Source organism: Wickerhamomyces ciferrii, contig 00149 (assembly GCF_000313485.1).
Source record: "Wickerhamomyces ciferrii WGS project CAIF00000000 data, strain NRRL Y-1031 F-60-10, contig 00149, whole genome shotgun sequence".
Classification (NCBI taxonomy): Eukaryota; Fungi; Ascomycota; class Saccharomycetes; order Phaffomycetales; family Wickerhamomycetaceae; genus Hansenula; species Hansenula ciferrii.
In genome coordinates this window covers 1-12640 of record NW_011887591.1, presented here as the reverse complement: position 1 = coordinate 12640, position 12640 = coordinate 1, and the positions used below count along the sequence as shown (strand labels likewise).

Sequence of the window (12640 nt, the reverse complement as noted above, 5' to 3'; positions counted from 1 at the left end):
TTATCAATTATTAATATATAATTATTATAATATATATAATCGAGTGATCATTTTAATAATATAAATTTATAAAAATATTTTAATTTTTTTTATAAGACATAATATAATTCGATAATATATTTAATAAATTAAAAATTAAATATTTTTTTATAATAAGATTAATATATTCTAATATATAATATAATTGATTATTAAAATTATTAATTATTAAAAATTAATTTATAATATACAATATTATATTAATATAAATATATATTAATATAATATATCAACTAGATCTATATATATGTTATAAATTAAATTATTAATATACTAATTTTGATTCATATTATATATAATTGACTCGTATAATTATAGTATTGTGTACAAATTATGGGATAATCAAGATTAATATTAATATAAATTTATTATAAAAATAATGGTTATTAAAAATTAGTTGAAGGAATGGATTATATACACATGAATATACAAATTCCATATCTATTTGTATATGGATCATGGGGGAAGGGGGTATCTAATAAATTATTGCAGCTGTTATACCAACAGCTGATAAAATAGAACTAGCAATAATAATGGTATAACAACCAATTTTTTCCCTTGATGAAATAGAATCTTTACAAATTGAAAGATAAAATAAACATGGGAAAATTAAACAAAGTGCAAAGCATAAACCTGCACCCATAAATGCAATGATTTTATCAAATTCTGGGAAAAGAATAGCAATAATGACAAAAAGTGCATTAACGAAAAGTCTGATAAAAACTTTAAATGATGATTTGATAAAATATGAAGCATTAGAATTTCCAGTTGATGATGATATAGAAATATCATGTACATTAAACATATGATCAAAAATTGAAATGATTGGTCTAGCATTTAATGGTAATTTTGAAAAAGGAACAATAGCCATTAATGTACAAATTAAAATATAAGTCCATTTAAAATAACCTTCAGTTAATAAAATAGATTTAGTAATTTCTTCTTTAACATTACCACCAAACATTAAAAATCCAATAACAGCCATTGACATATCAGTTAAATATGTAACACCATAAGTAGTTTTCAAACAATCTTTAAATTTATAAGGATGTCTCATATCAACTTTTAAATTTGGGAAAATTGCATGACCACCAAAAGGTGCCATAAGAATACCAATTGAAATTAATGCACTTGCTAAAGAATCTGGAAATAAATTTGTTGGAGCAAATTGAATTAATGAACCTGGACTTTCAGTTTTAGTAAAACCAGCAATGAAAATCATAACAACAACACCAATTGTACTTGTTATACCAAATAAACTAATTAAACTTAAAACATTTAAAGGTAAAAATGAAGGTGGAGTTAAAACTAAAAATGCAATAATTTTAAAATGATTTATTGGAATACTTGGATATAAAGCATTTAAAGAATCAGCAAATAAAACAATTAATGAAACACCACTTGCAATTAAATCTAAAGAAAATAAAAATGAAATAAATGATCTACCATTTGGACCAAATGTTACATATGCTAAATCTGAATAAGTCATTAAAGTTGGATCAGTATCCATACATTTTGATAATAAATCAGCAGAATAAAAAGTTAATAAAGCACACATTGATAAAGCTGGAACACCAATAACCCAACCAGCATATTTTAAACCTAAAGGTAAAGCTAATAATCCAATTCCAATTAAAACATTAACACTATTGAAAATTGTTTGTGGAGCTGTTGATTGACCAGCAATAACAGTAACTGTTTTACCTGAATTTGTTTCAATTTTTTTTAAAACTAATGGTTCAGTTTCAGAAAATTCAGCAAATCCACCATTACCTAAATCATTAGCAGTTGTAGTTGCACCATAAGAATAAATTGAATGAGAATCTCTTATAGATTGAGCCAAGAATGAACTATCATCAATAGCATCATAATCACCAGGTTCATCAATTTGATTAATATTTTCATTACTATTTCTATTTCTTAAGAATTCAATATCAGTTTTTGGTATAACAGATGATAATCTATCACCATATCTTGAAGGTGATAAAGTTTGAGGATCATAAAGTTCATCATCATCTTTAAAATAAGATCTTGGGTTACCATGGATTGGTTCAATGTTTCTAAAAGATTGAGCTCTATTAAAAGAAGAAGCAAAACGACCTAATGAATTAACACCTTTAAAAGATCCAATAGAACCATTTAAAAATGAATCTTTTCTTAAATTTGAAGCTCTTCTATCTCTAATGACAGGAATAGAAATATAACTTTCTTGATTTCTAACAGACATGTCTTAATCAATATTTAGAAATGAATTTTTTTTATTGGTTTTGTAATAATTTGTTTTGATAAATTCTATATTTATGGCCCGTGTATGGAATGTAAACAACGTCTGAACAGGGTCAAAAATCAAAATAAACAATAACAAAAGAAAAAGGGACAGTATTTGTGAAAGAAAGAGAAGACCAAAGGGGATAAAGCACTAGCCAGGTTTATTAGAAGATGATGTTGGTGATTAGGGAACAAAATAACAAGAATATCAATATGAATTTGAAAAGATGAAATATTTCGTTGTAAATTTTTTATGAGAAGTAATTTCTTGATTTTCTTTGATAAAGTGTTATCGCGAGATGTAAACAAACACAATCACGCTTATGATTACGGCATTAATGGTTACGGCATTGAAGGGAAATTGAAAAGAACATTTAAGAAATATTTAAGAAACATTTAAAAGGAATTGAATGGTAATTTATATCTCATTTATATATTCGTAGATTATCAATTACCAGATGTTTATAGTCCAATTCTTATCTCGTTTAGCATATAATCACTACAATTCCAATGATAAGACAATTATTAAAAAAAAGCACACAAATATAGCCAAGTCGTTATTTCAGACACAGCATTAAAATCATGATATTCAATAAGTTTTGAAGAGATATAAGGAAAAAAAAAAACACATAAATACTATAGCATCTTTTTTTAAAGCAAATTGAAAAAACAAATAAAAAAGCAATGGGGGAAAACTAGTTTTAATCTTTCATATTCTTTTTTTTTTGATCTATAAGTGAAATGAAGGTCGTAAAGATAAAGAGTCAAGTATCTTTTTTTTTTTAGTTTAAATCTTTAAATTATAATATAAATTTCTCCAATTAACACCATCTAAAAAACAATAATACAAGTAGAGAAATTTAAAGCATATCACCAAAACATTCAAAAACACACAAACCCTTGAAGCTGCTCAATATGGTTGGAATCTACCTCTACCTCTGAAAGCACCTCTACCTCTGAATCCACCTCTACCTCTACCTCTACCTCTACCACGACTGAAACCTGGAATGTTTGTTCTCTTTGGATTAACTTTTAAATTTCTACCTCTGAAAACAGAATCGTTTAAAACTAATGAATTGACAACTGAAGATGGTTCAGCAAATTCGATATAGGCAAAACCTTTTGGTTGACCAGTGAATTTATTCAACAAGATGGTAACTCTATTTATAACACCAACAGATTGGAAATGTTTTTGTAATTCTTCGGGACTTGAATCATAATCAACATTACCAACATAAATTGAACGAGCATCAATATCTGATTTTTCCTCTTGAGTTTCACTTTCTTGTTTAGCTAAATCAGCATGTAATTCTCGTAGTTTAGCAGCATCATCATCAACTTCCCCATTTTTAGAAGCTTCATTATCCAATTCAGAACCGGCGGTTGTTGGTTGTGTGGCGATTTTCTCTTCAGTGAGTGAGCTGGCGGTTCTGTTTGTTTCTTCAATGGACATTTTGTTGATATTATGCTTTGCTCAATTGAGTGTTTAACTAATAGAATTGAGAGTTCAATTGATGTTTCTTGACAATTGTATTTCTATTTAAAAAGTATCCCTTTAAATTAAAATTAGCGCCATGTTGAAAAAAATAAAAATCTTGATCCAGCACAAATATCACAACGCGTTTTTTTAAAATAGTCTTGTGCCATCGCGAATTGTACTATCACTACTAATAAACAATCAATCAAAAGATCAAATGTTCAGCGGTTAATTGGATTTTTATTGCTTCAATCAAAATTTAATTATATTCAAATTAACCACAGTCCTAGATTCCTTTTGATAATACATTCAAGTTGGTGACTACTTTATTAAAGAAGGTTTGAATTTTAATATATTGGCTGCTTATTTCATACATTCCCTCTTGCTAATTATCAATTTTGTGTACATCTTCAAGTTCATATAAGTACAAAAAACATACAAAGTGATGGAAATTTGGTTTCATAAATGATCATTATAAGGAAGGTTTTCACTATAATTCTTGTGCTGTTGGTATCATCTTGGATCACAGCTGCTGAAACTCATACAAACTCAAATGATGATAATAGTGAAGGTGTTACGAAAACAGTGATTGATATTCTATCTGAAAATGTACAGTTTTCCACTTTCTTAAGACTTTTACAAAGAAATCAACTAATACCATTCTTGAATGAACTTACAAATATTACTCTTGTTGCTCCTGTTAATTCTGCTTTTGCTTTAGATCATCATAATAATAAAAGTAATGTCAAATTTGGGAATAATGATAAAAATGCTGAAATTGAACATTTTTCATTGAATGAATTGAAAAAATATATCATTACAGAACCTGTAATATCTGGTGACTTTATTGGATCAAATATTTTCAATACATATTATAATAATGTATCACCAATATTGGTCAAATCTAATAAATCAGATGATCAATTTGAAATTAATGGAATTAATGTTGTTGAACCTGATTTTTTAGCAGAATCTCAAGATTCTGTTGTTCAAGGTATTGAAAATTTATTTTATAATTCAATTCCAACTACAAAATTATTATCAAAATTAAATAATACTTTGATATCGCAAGAATTAATTAATTCACAACAAAAAAATGATTTTTTCAATAAAACTTTATTGATACCCACAGATGATTCTTTTAATTTTAAAGATTATCATATAAATTATTTAAAATCTGAATTTGGTGAAAAAGATTCAAATTTTCTATTTAATTCATTATCAATTGAAGGCATTTATGGTGGTGATTTAAATAATTCATTAAAAGATGGAAATAATTTTCAAATATTATTTTCTTCAAATGATTCAGGAAATCATATAATAATTAATAACACAATTTCATCATTTAAATCAAATATATTGACTGAAGATTCTATTTTACATTTATTTGATAATACTAATTTAATACCCAATATTGAATTTAATCCTTTGAAAATAATTGTTGGTCTTAATTCTTCAGGTTTAGTGGATGAATTAATTTTACAAAAATTAGATTATTTAATTACAAATAATTCCATAAAACAAACAATTTTCATACCAAGTCAAGATTATAATCAATTTTATATTACATCTAAAAATTCTAATTTATATCATTTTATTGATGAAAAAATTGAAAATTTATCTGAAAATTTAAATTCTAAAAATTTATTTAATTCTAAATTTTGTTCTTCTAAAAAATTAGGTTCTTCATGTCAAAAAATTAAAATTCAAGAGAAAAAACCAGGAAATTTTACATTAAATGATAATTTTATTATTATAGATGGTCCATATAAAATTGGTGAAACTATAATTTATATAACTGATGAAGATTTAAGAACTCCAAATGATTTAAGAACTTCTTTAAATCCCATGCATCATTGTTCAAAATCTTTAAAACATATGGAAAATCTTGGTTTATTAAAACTTTCAAATAATAATTTAGGTTATACTTATTTTTTACCTTGTTATGATTCATGGGATAATTTTGAATTAACTTCTAGTTATTTTGAAAAAAATTCTACTGCATTAGAAATTTTGATGAAAAATTTCATATTAAATGGATTATTTTACACAGATATTGGAAATTTTGAATCTATTGAATATAAAAATTTAAACGGTGAAAAAATAAATCTTGAAAATGATGATTATAATAATGATAAATCCAAGGACTTACATTTAAAATATAACAAATTTCCAATTAATTTGAAAAAAAATGATGATGTTCTTTATAATCAAGGTGTTATTCATCCAATTGAAAAAATCATTTTCCCAAGTGGATTAGATATTACTTTAAAAGATATAATAGAATCATCTGATGTTGGGTTATTTGTTCATCTTATTGATACGATACCAGAAATAGATTTCAATGATGTTCTTAAATCTCAAAATTATTCCATTTTATTACCTTCTTTAAAATCATTAGAGAAAAATTTACCATTTGAATCAAATACTACTTTAGGAAATTTCTTAAAATTACATATAATCAAACCATCATCTTTAGAAAATTTATATTCATGTTCTGGAGATATTGAAACTCTATTAGGAGTCAATTTAACATGCTCAAGAATTTCAGGTAGTAAAGGTGATTTTTTTTTACAAATTAATGAAGAAAGTGATAACGGTGTAAGAGTCTTGAATAAGGGATGTACAAATTCAGAGAATCATAATTGTGTCTTTGCTATAGATAGACCCATTGCATTAAAATGGTTAGATGATCATGACCATTATCATTTAACTATACCAGGTGTTGCCTTAGCTATTGGTGTTTTGGTAGGTGTTGTTGTTATGGTTTTCACATTTGTTTGTTTAATGCTATTTGTGGCAAGAAGAAAAGATTCCTTTATATTCCATAATGAAGAAAGATCAAGTCCAGATGAAAATAGTCCATTATTAAATGAATCTGGAAATGATATTGGTGATAATAGAACAAATAATACCCAATCATCATCAAGTTTTGGCCAAAATTATTCAAGTAATGCCGCAATTACTCCTATAAGGATGTCAAATCCTATAAATAGAGAACCAAATATGAATTGATCAAATTGGGTAATCGATATACAAGATAAAGTAAAATAATTATTTATATATTTTTTTAAAAAACATAAGAATTTTAATGGGCTTTATTTTAGCTCTCTCTATATATATGACTTGAAATGAAATTGTAAATCTTTAAAGTTATATGGCATTTAGATCTTTGTTTTTGAACATCTCGTAAACTCCAGAGTAATGACCTAAACAACCAAAAACCACAAATACATGCCAGATGTTATGGGATGACATAAAATAATCAATCCACCATAAGGATAAAAATGATTGATTTGATGTTAATGGGGGTGATTTTTTAAAATATGAATCAATATTTTTCATTAATTCTTCTGAACCTATTTCTGATTCTTCAGGTTGATCCTCAGCAACAATAACATCACTTCTAAATCTTTCTGGAATTAAACTACCATAAAACACAACACCACTTAAGTACCAAATAAAACTTCTTATTAATGGGAAATAAAATGTCAATGCACGTTTTAATCCCACAATGAATGCTAATGAAAAAAATGCTGAAACCCCTAATCCTGCAAGTGCAATGAAAAATCCAATCCTTAACCAACGACTTTCTGGACGATCAAAATGTGCTGACCAATTAAAGAAAAAACCAATAATACCACAAATTAAAGAAAATGTAATATATCCGATTTTTAATTTGGGGAAATAATGAAGGGCAGCGTGTTCAGTGGTAATGATTGAAGTTGTAATTAAAACAGTTATACCAGTGTAATCAATACACGCAAATTTTTTACGCAGATACAGGTTTGTTGTACCATTGAATGTATGCCAAAATGATGAAGATAATAAACACTTGACACCAGCAATCAAAAACAAATACATAATTGCATTATCTGCAAAAGTGCCTTGTTTATAAACTTCACTTGAAGGATAATCAACAAAACAAACATAAAGCATAACCATAGCACCAATTAAATGAGTCCATATGTTTGTGGTTTCATTATGACATTCACATATACTCTTTAAAGCATGTAAATGATTATTTTGAAATCTATAACCATTAATAATATATTTATTTTCCCTCCAAGGAAATGGTAATTCATAATAATGAAGTAATCTTGAAATACCTTGAGAAATAGCACGTTCATAATTGTAAAATTTGATATTGAAGCTTCTGATTGATGAAGATAGCTGGTCTTCTGGGGATGTACTTTCTTCAAGTAACGGCTTTCTTTCACCCTCAATCAAATTATTAAATTGATTTATTTTGGCATCAAGGAAATGTAATCCTGTAAGTAATTTTTCATGAAATCCAAGACTTTCTGTTGAATTTATTGAGGATAAAAGATGACCATAATGTTCATCTAAAATTCTATTGAAATTTTCTAAATTAACGGATTTTGTGAACACTGAGCTCTTGATAGTTATTAATGTGTCATAAAGATTTTGTAATGTAGCTAAAGCATCATCATTTCCAACTCTTTTTTTTTCAGCACCAAATTTACCACCTGTAGTAAAAAAATTCTCAACTTTATCCAATTTGGCTTCTATAGAGGATATAAAACTGTCAATTCTAGATAACAGATCATCTTCCATTGAATTGTCTTCTGCAATTTTGTTGATTGAACATGAGGAAGAATGAGCACTTCTTAACAACTGTAGATCATCCTTGACGCTATAAAGGGGACTTTTAGCTCTATAGGTCAATGTGTTTGATTCATCAGCCATATTGTTAGGGTTTCACAAAGTTTTATAGTTATAGTTTATAAGGTAATAGTTAACTGTTTGTCTATTCAAATCCAACAAATTGTATTTTTTCCTATTTATTCAACGGTTTTTTTTTTTTCTTTGTCTTTGCAACAAAAACACACCCCAGGCTTGACAGTGATTTATGAAGAAAGTATGAAATTGAAAATATGAAAGCAACGTAAATTGAATATAGTGAATCTCTGAAATATGAAAGCAAAAAAAATTAGAAAAAATATTGATTGATTTTATATTTTATAGAAAAGTTCGTAGATCCAAAAACGTGATAAATATTATAGACTTTTTTTTCTTAAATTAATTTCTCGATAGTGCAAAGAAGTACAAAAAAGAAAAAAGGAGATTTGAGTGCACATACCATCTGTTAAAACTTTTGACTTATAATTTTTTTACTAATAAACATAACTCTTGACATTATTTATTATTGTGTTTTTATTGTTTCAAGGTTTACAGAGAAACAATGCCTATTAATCAACCATCTAATCAGATAAAGTTGACCAATGTGTCACTTGTCCGTATGAAAAAAGGTAAAAAAAGATTTGAAATCGCATGTTATCAGAACAAGGTTCAAGATTGGAGATCAAATGTGTAAGTTTTTGGTTAAAATATATCAATTTTAAATAACATAACTGATCACTAACATAAATTTAATTCTAGTGAAAAAGATATAGATGAAGTTTTGCAGATACCTCAAGTGTTTCTAAATGTATCAAAAGGACAAGTCGCACCAAATGAAGACCTTCAAAAAAGTTTTGGCTCTACAGATACAGATAAAATTATTTTAGAAATATTACAAAAAGGTGAAATTCAATTAAGTGAAAAAGAAAGACAAGCTAAAGGTAATCAAATACAAGCTGAAACTTTGCAATTGATTTCAACTAAATGTATCAATCCAAAATCCAAAAAAAGATATCCACCAACCATGATTCAAAAAGCTTTAGCAGAATTGAAGTTCAACACAGTGACTACAAAAACTGCAAAACTACAGGCATTGGAAGCTATTAAATTATTAGTGGCTAAACAAATAATACCTATTGTTAGAGCTAAAATGAAAATTAAGGTTTTATTAGAGTCTAAAGATGCAAAGAAATTGAATGAAAAAATTAAACCACTTTTAGGTGATATTGAGAGTGAAGACTCCGGTAAATTTTGGGAAGTTGTTTCATACATTGACCCTGTGAACTATAGGGAACTTGTTGAAATTGTTGGCAACTATAAATCTGGTCAATTGGAAGTTTTGGACATGGCAGTTATTGACGAATCAGAAAAATAACATGTTGACTTTAAATAAGATGAAATGGTTAATTTATGACTTCTTTGATCAATGATAGTATTTGTATTAATATATCGAAATCTTTAGAATTTGAGGTTTGTTGATTTTTGAATAATTTAGAACTAATAGAAATTATTAATCCTGTTCTTTCGCTTGTCGAATAAAGTAATTTAGCAATATGATTTATTATAACAGCAACTTTAATATTGGACCCATCGCCCATGAGACATGTCTTATCACAAGTGAAGTCATTGGATATGGTTGAGCTTGATAATATATCGTATAATGATTTTGAATCTGGTGCTTGGACATCGTATGTAATATCGACTTCACCATCAAACTTGACAAATAGAACTCTTTTATCAGCGAATTTCAATGACTGAACGGAAATTTCATGATTATCTTCAGTCTTCTGAGATTTGTACTTGACAGAATCAGAAAATGGTTTAGCCATATTGATTTTTTTTTTGGAAAATGGAGCTGGAATATATGTCCAAAGTTTGGATTCAGTAATGATTCGATTTGAACCAGATTATAGGCGTCGCGGTGTGAATAGTAAATTGTGGTAAGCACACGATATCCATGGACCGATCGATTTATTTTAATTTCTGGCGTATTTTATTTCATAAATAAATATCAACGGTAAAACTTCCAAATAATGTTACACAAAATCATATAATCTTATAATGACACAAGAAGATGTCATCTCACTCGCTAGTGATCATAATAATGCCCAAAGTGCACATTTAGTACCCAAAGATGGCGGTCAAAAGAAAAGTTACTCAAATTTGACTCAAATATGGTACACATTTACATCAACCATTTGCACAATATCATTCTTATCAGTACTGATGGTGCTAGCTCTTACAAGTCGACTTAAATGGTGGCTATCAAATAGAAATCGCTCAGATGCCGAGCATGTATATCATTCAACACAAGAACTTAAACTGGTTCCAGATCTCAATTATTATTATCAATTTTTGGACCTTGACATTAAGCGCTATGAGATTCTTACAAAAGATGGGTTTGTATTGAACATGAATAGAATTATAAACCCTAAAGAATCTGTTGATGAAAGGAAGAGAAGAAAACCCATTTTATTGCTCCATGGACTTTTACAATCGTCTGGTTCATTCTGTTCAGGAGGCAAACAATCTTTGGGTTATTATTTATTTGAAAATGGTTATGATGTTTGGCTAGGGAACAATAGATGTGGATTTGAACCCAGACATACATTTTTAGATCCGAATGATTTTAAAATGTGGGATTGGGATATCGTGGATATGGCTCAGTATGATCTACCAGCCATGATAGACCATGTCCTTGCAAATTGTGATTCTCCAGCTACAAATTTATCTTTAATTTGCCATTCACAAGGTACAACTCAAGGGTTCATTTCATTAGATAGTGATAGGTTTGGGATTTCAAAAAAAATTAACAGTTTTATTGCATTGTCACCAGCTGTATATGGTGGATCTTTATTAGAGGAGAAAAGTTTCATAAAGATTATTGCACAAATGTCACTAAAGAACTATTTCTTTGGAATTAAATCATTTTTACCTATAATGATGAAAATGAGAAATTTGCTTGTATCAACCAAATTATTTGGATTTTTGAGTTATATCATGTTTAACTATTTGTTCGACTGGACAGATGAATTATGGGATAATGATATAAAGTATCGACATTTCTTATTTTCACCCGTATATGTCAGTGTTAAACTTATGTCGTGGTGGTTGAATGATAAGAATGGGTTCAAGTCATCAAAGGCTATTCTTGAACATAATAAACAGTGGTTTGATTCTAATACCCCTGCAATATTTCTGGTGGTACCCTTGAAAGATAAACTAGTGGATGGTGCAATGCTAGTGAAACACATGATAGAAATAGAAAGTACGAACAAGTTTGATCTCATTTACTTGGAAAAATACTCCCATCTTGATGTTTTATGGTCAAAAACAGTAATTGATGATATAGGTGTTCCAATTTTGAGCTTTCTCAAGAAGTTAAACAACTAGCGTTAGAGAAAACGTGAACATAAATTATGTTGAAAATTTATTATATAATATAATAAAATACCGTTATACATATGAGACCTCCAAGTTTTCAGTTTACTAGAAAACTAGAATTTTTTTTATAAAAACGTTATAAACAATATATAATAACATATATATTCTCAATCAGTTCACAACTATTAGAAACTGTGTGTTGCATTTTCGGAGCTTATTCGCGTATATTATCACATATACTATTCCAAGTTTATCAGGTTATATCGCTCTCACTCATCTCAAACAATCTAAGATCACAAATTTCATGTAATTAGTTATTACGATGTTGGTATATTGTTATTTTAAGCAATATATTGGGTATCAGAAGACTAGTACTATACTTTAAGACAATTAAAAGCTTTCATTGAGCATAAGAAATCATACTAATAGATATAAGTTTATAACCTTTATACATTTTGTTAACTTTGACCAATACATTAGATATTAGGTACCAGCATCAGAAGAATTGCGATAATGAATGATTATATATGATCTAAAGTTGTGTGACACTGATGTAAAAGAAAAGAAATAAATGCTACCATTAATAGGAGTCACTAGAGATCAACAGATAAATTAAATAAAACATAGTCGAAAGTTAAGAAAAGGAAACAATATATAAAGAGATGAAATTGTTCATTATATTAGCTTTGGACAATTTTGATGTAGTATTTGTGAGAGACAATTTGGACTCTTTATATATTCATTCTATTAGATTTCTGTTTCTTTTGTTGGAGGTTAGAGACCAATCCTACTAATGACGACATTTTCTAACACTTAGACTCTATATTC

General features: G+C 27.5%; 7 protein-coding genes across 7 annotated transcripts; 3 read left to right on the top strand and 4 right to left on the bottom strand.

The window, feature by feature from the left end:
• Positions 1 to 514: 514 nt before the first annotated feature.
• Positions 515 to 2266, bottom strand: AVT1 (Avt1p; the record flags this gene model as incomplete). Its single annotated transcript, XM_011275185.1, has 1 exon — positions 515 to 2266. The coding sequence occupies one exon, from the start codon at positions 2264 to 2266 to the stop codon at positions 515 to 517; it is 1752 nt and encodes a 583-aa protein (XP_011273487.1).
• A 951-nt stretch (positions 2267 to 3217) lies between these two features.
• On the bottom strand, positions 3218 to 3760 carry BN7_4230 (polyadenylate-binding protein; the record flags this gene model as incomplete). Its single annotated transcript, XM_011275184.1, has 1 exon — positions 3218 to 3760. One exon carries the CDS (start codon positions 3758 to 3760, stop codon positions 3218 to 3220), a length of 543 nt encoding a protein of 180 aa, XP_011273486.1.
• Positions 3761 to 4249: 489 nt separating this feature from the next.
• BN7_4229 (uncharacterized protein) lies at positions 4250 to 6799 on the top strand (the record flags this gene model as incomplete). The annotated part of the gene is made up of 1 exon (XM_011275183.1): positions 4250 to 6799. One exon carries the CDS (start codon positions 4250 to 4252, stop codon positions 6797 to 6799), a length of 2550 nt encoding a protein of 849 aa, XP_011273485.1.
• Positions 6800 to 6937: 138 nt separating this feature from the next.
• Positions 6938 to 8494, bottom strand: IZH3 (Izh3p; the record flags this gene model as incomplete). The annotated part of the gene is made up of 1 exon (XM_011275182.1): positions 6938 to 8494. The coding sequence occupies one exon, from the start codon at positions 8492 to 8494 to the stop codon at positions 6938 to 6940; it is 1557 nt and encodes a 518-aa protein (XP_011273484.1).
• Positions 8495 to 8990: 496 nt separating this feature from the next.
• Positions 8991 to 9803, top strand: SDO1 (guanine nucleotide exchange factor SDO1; the record flags this gene model as incomplete). The annotated part of the gene is made up of 2 exons (XM_011275181.1): positions 8991 to 9118; positions 9188 to 9803. 2 exons carry the CDS (start codon positions 8991 to 8993, stop codon positions 9801 to 9803), a joined length of 744 nt encoding a protein of 247 aa, XP_011273483.1.
• Positions 9804 to 9831: 28 nt separating this feature from the next.
• Positions 9832 to 10257, bottom strand: IRC25 (Irc25p; the record flags this gene model as incomplete). Its single annotated transcript, XM_011275180.1, has 1 exon — positions 9832 to 10257. The coding sequence occupies one exon, from the start codon at positions 10255 to 10257 to the stop codon at positions 9832 to 9834; it is 426 nt and encodes a 141-aa protein (XP_011273482.1).
• Positions 10258 to 10489: 232 nt separating this feature from the next.
• On the top strand, positions 10490 to 11821 carry YEH2 (sterol esterase; the record flags this gene model as incomplete). Its single annotated transcript, XM_011275179.1, has 1 exon — positions 10490 to 11821. The coding sequence occupies one exon, from the start codon at positions 10490 to 10492 to the stop codon at positions 11819 to 11821; it is 1332 nt and encodes a 443-aa protein (XP_011273481.1).
• Between the last annotated feature and the right edge of the window lie 819 nt (positions 11822 to 12640).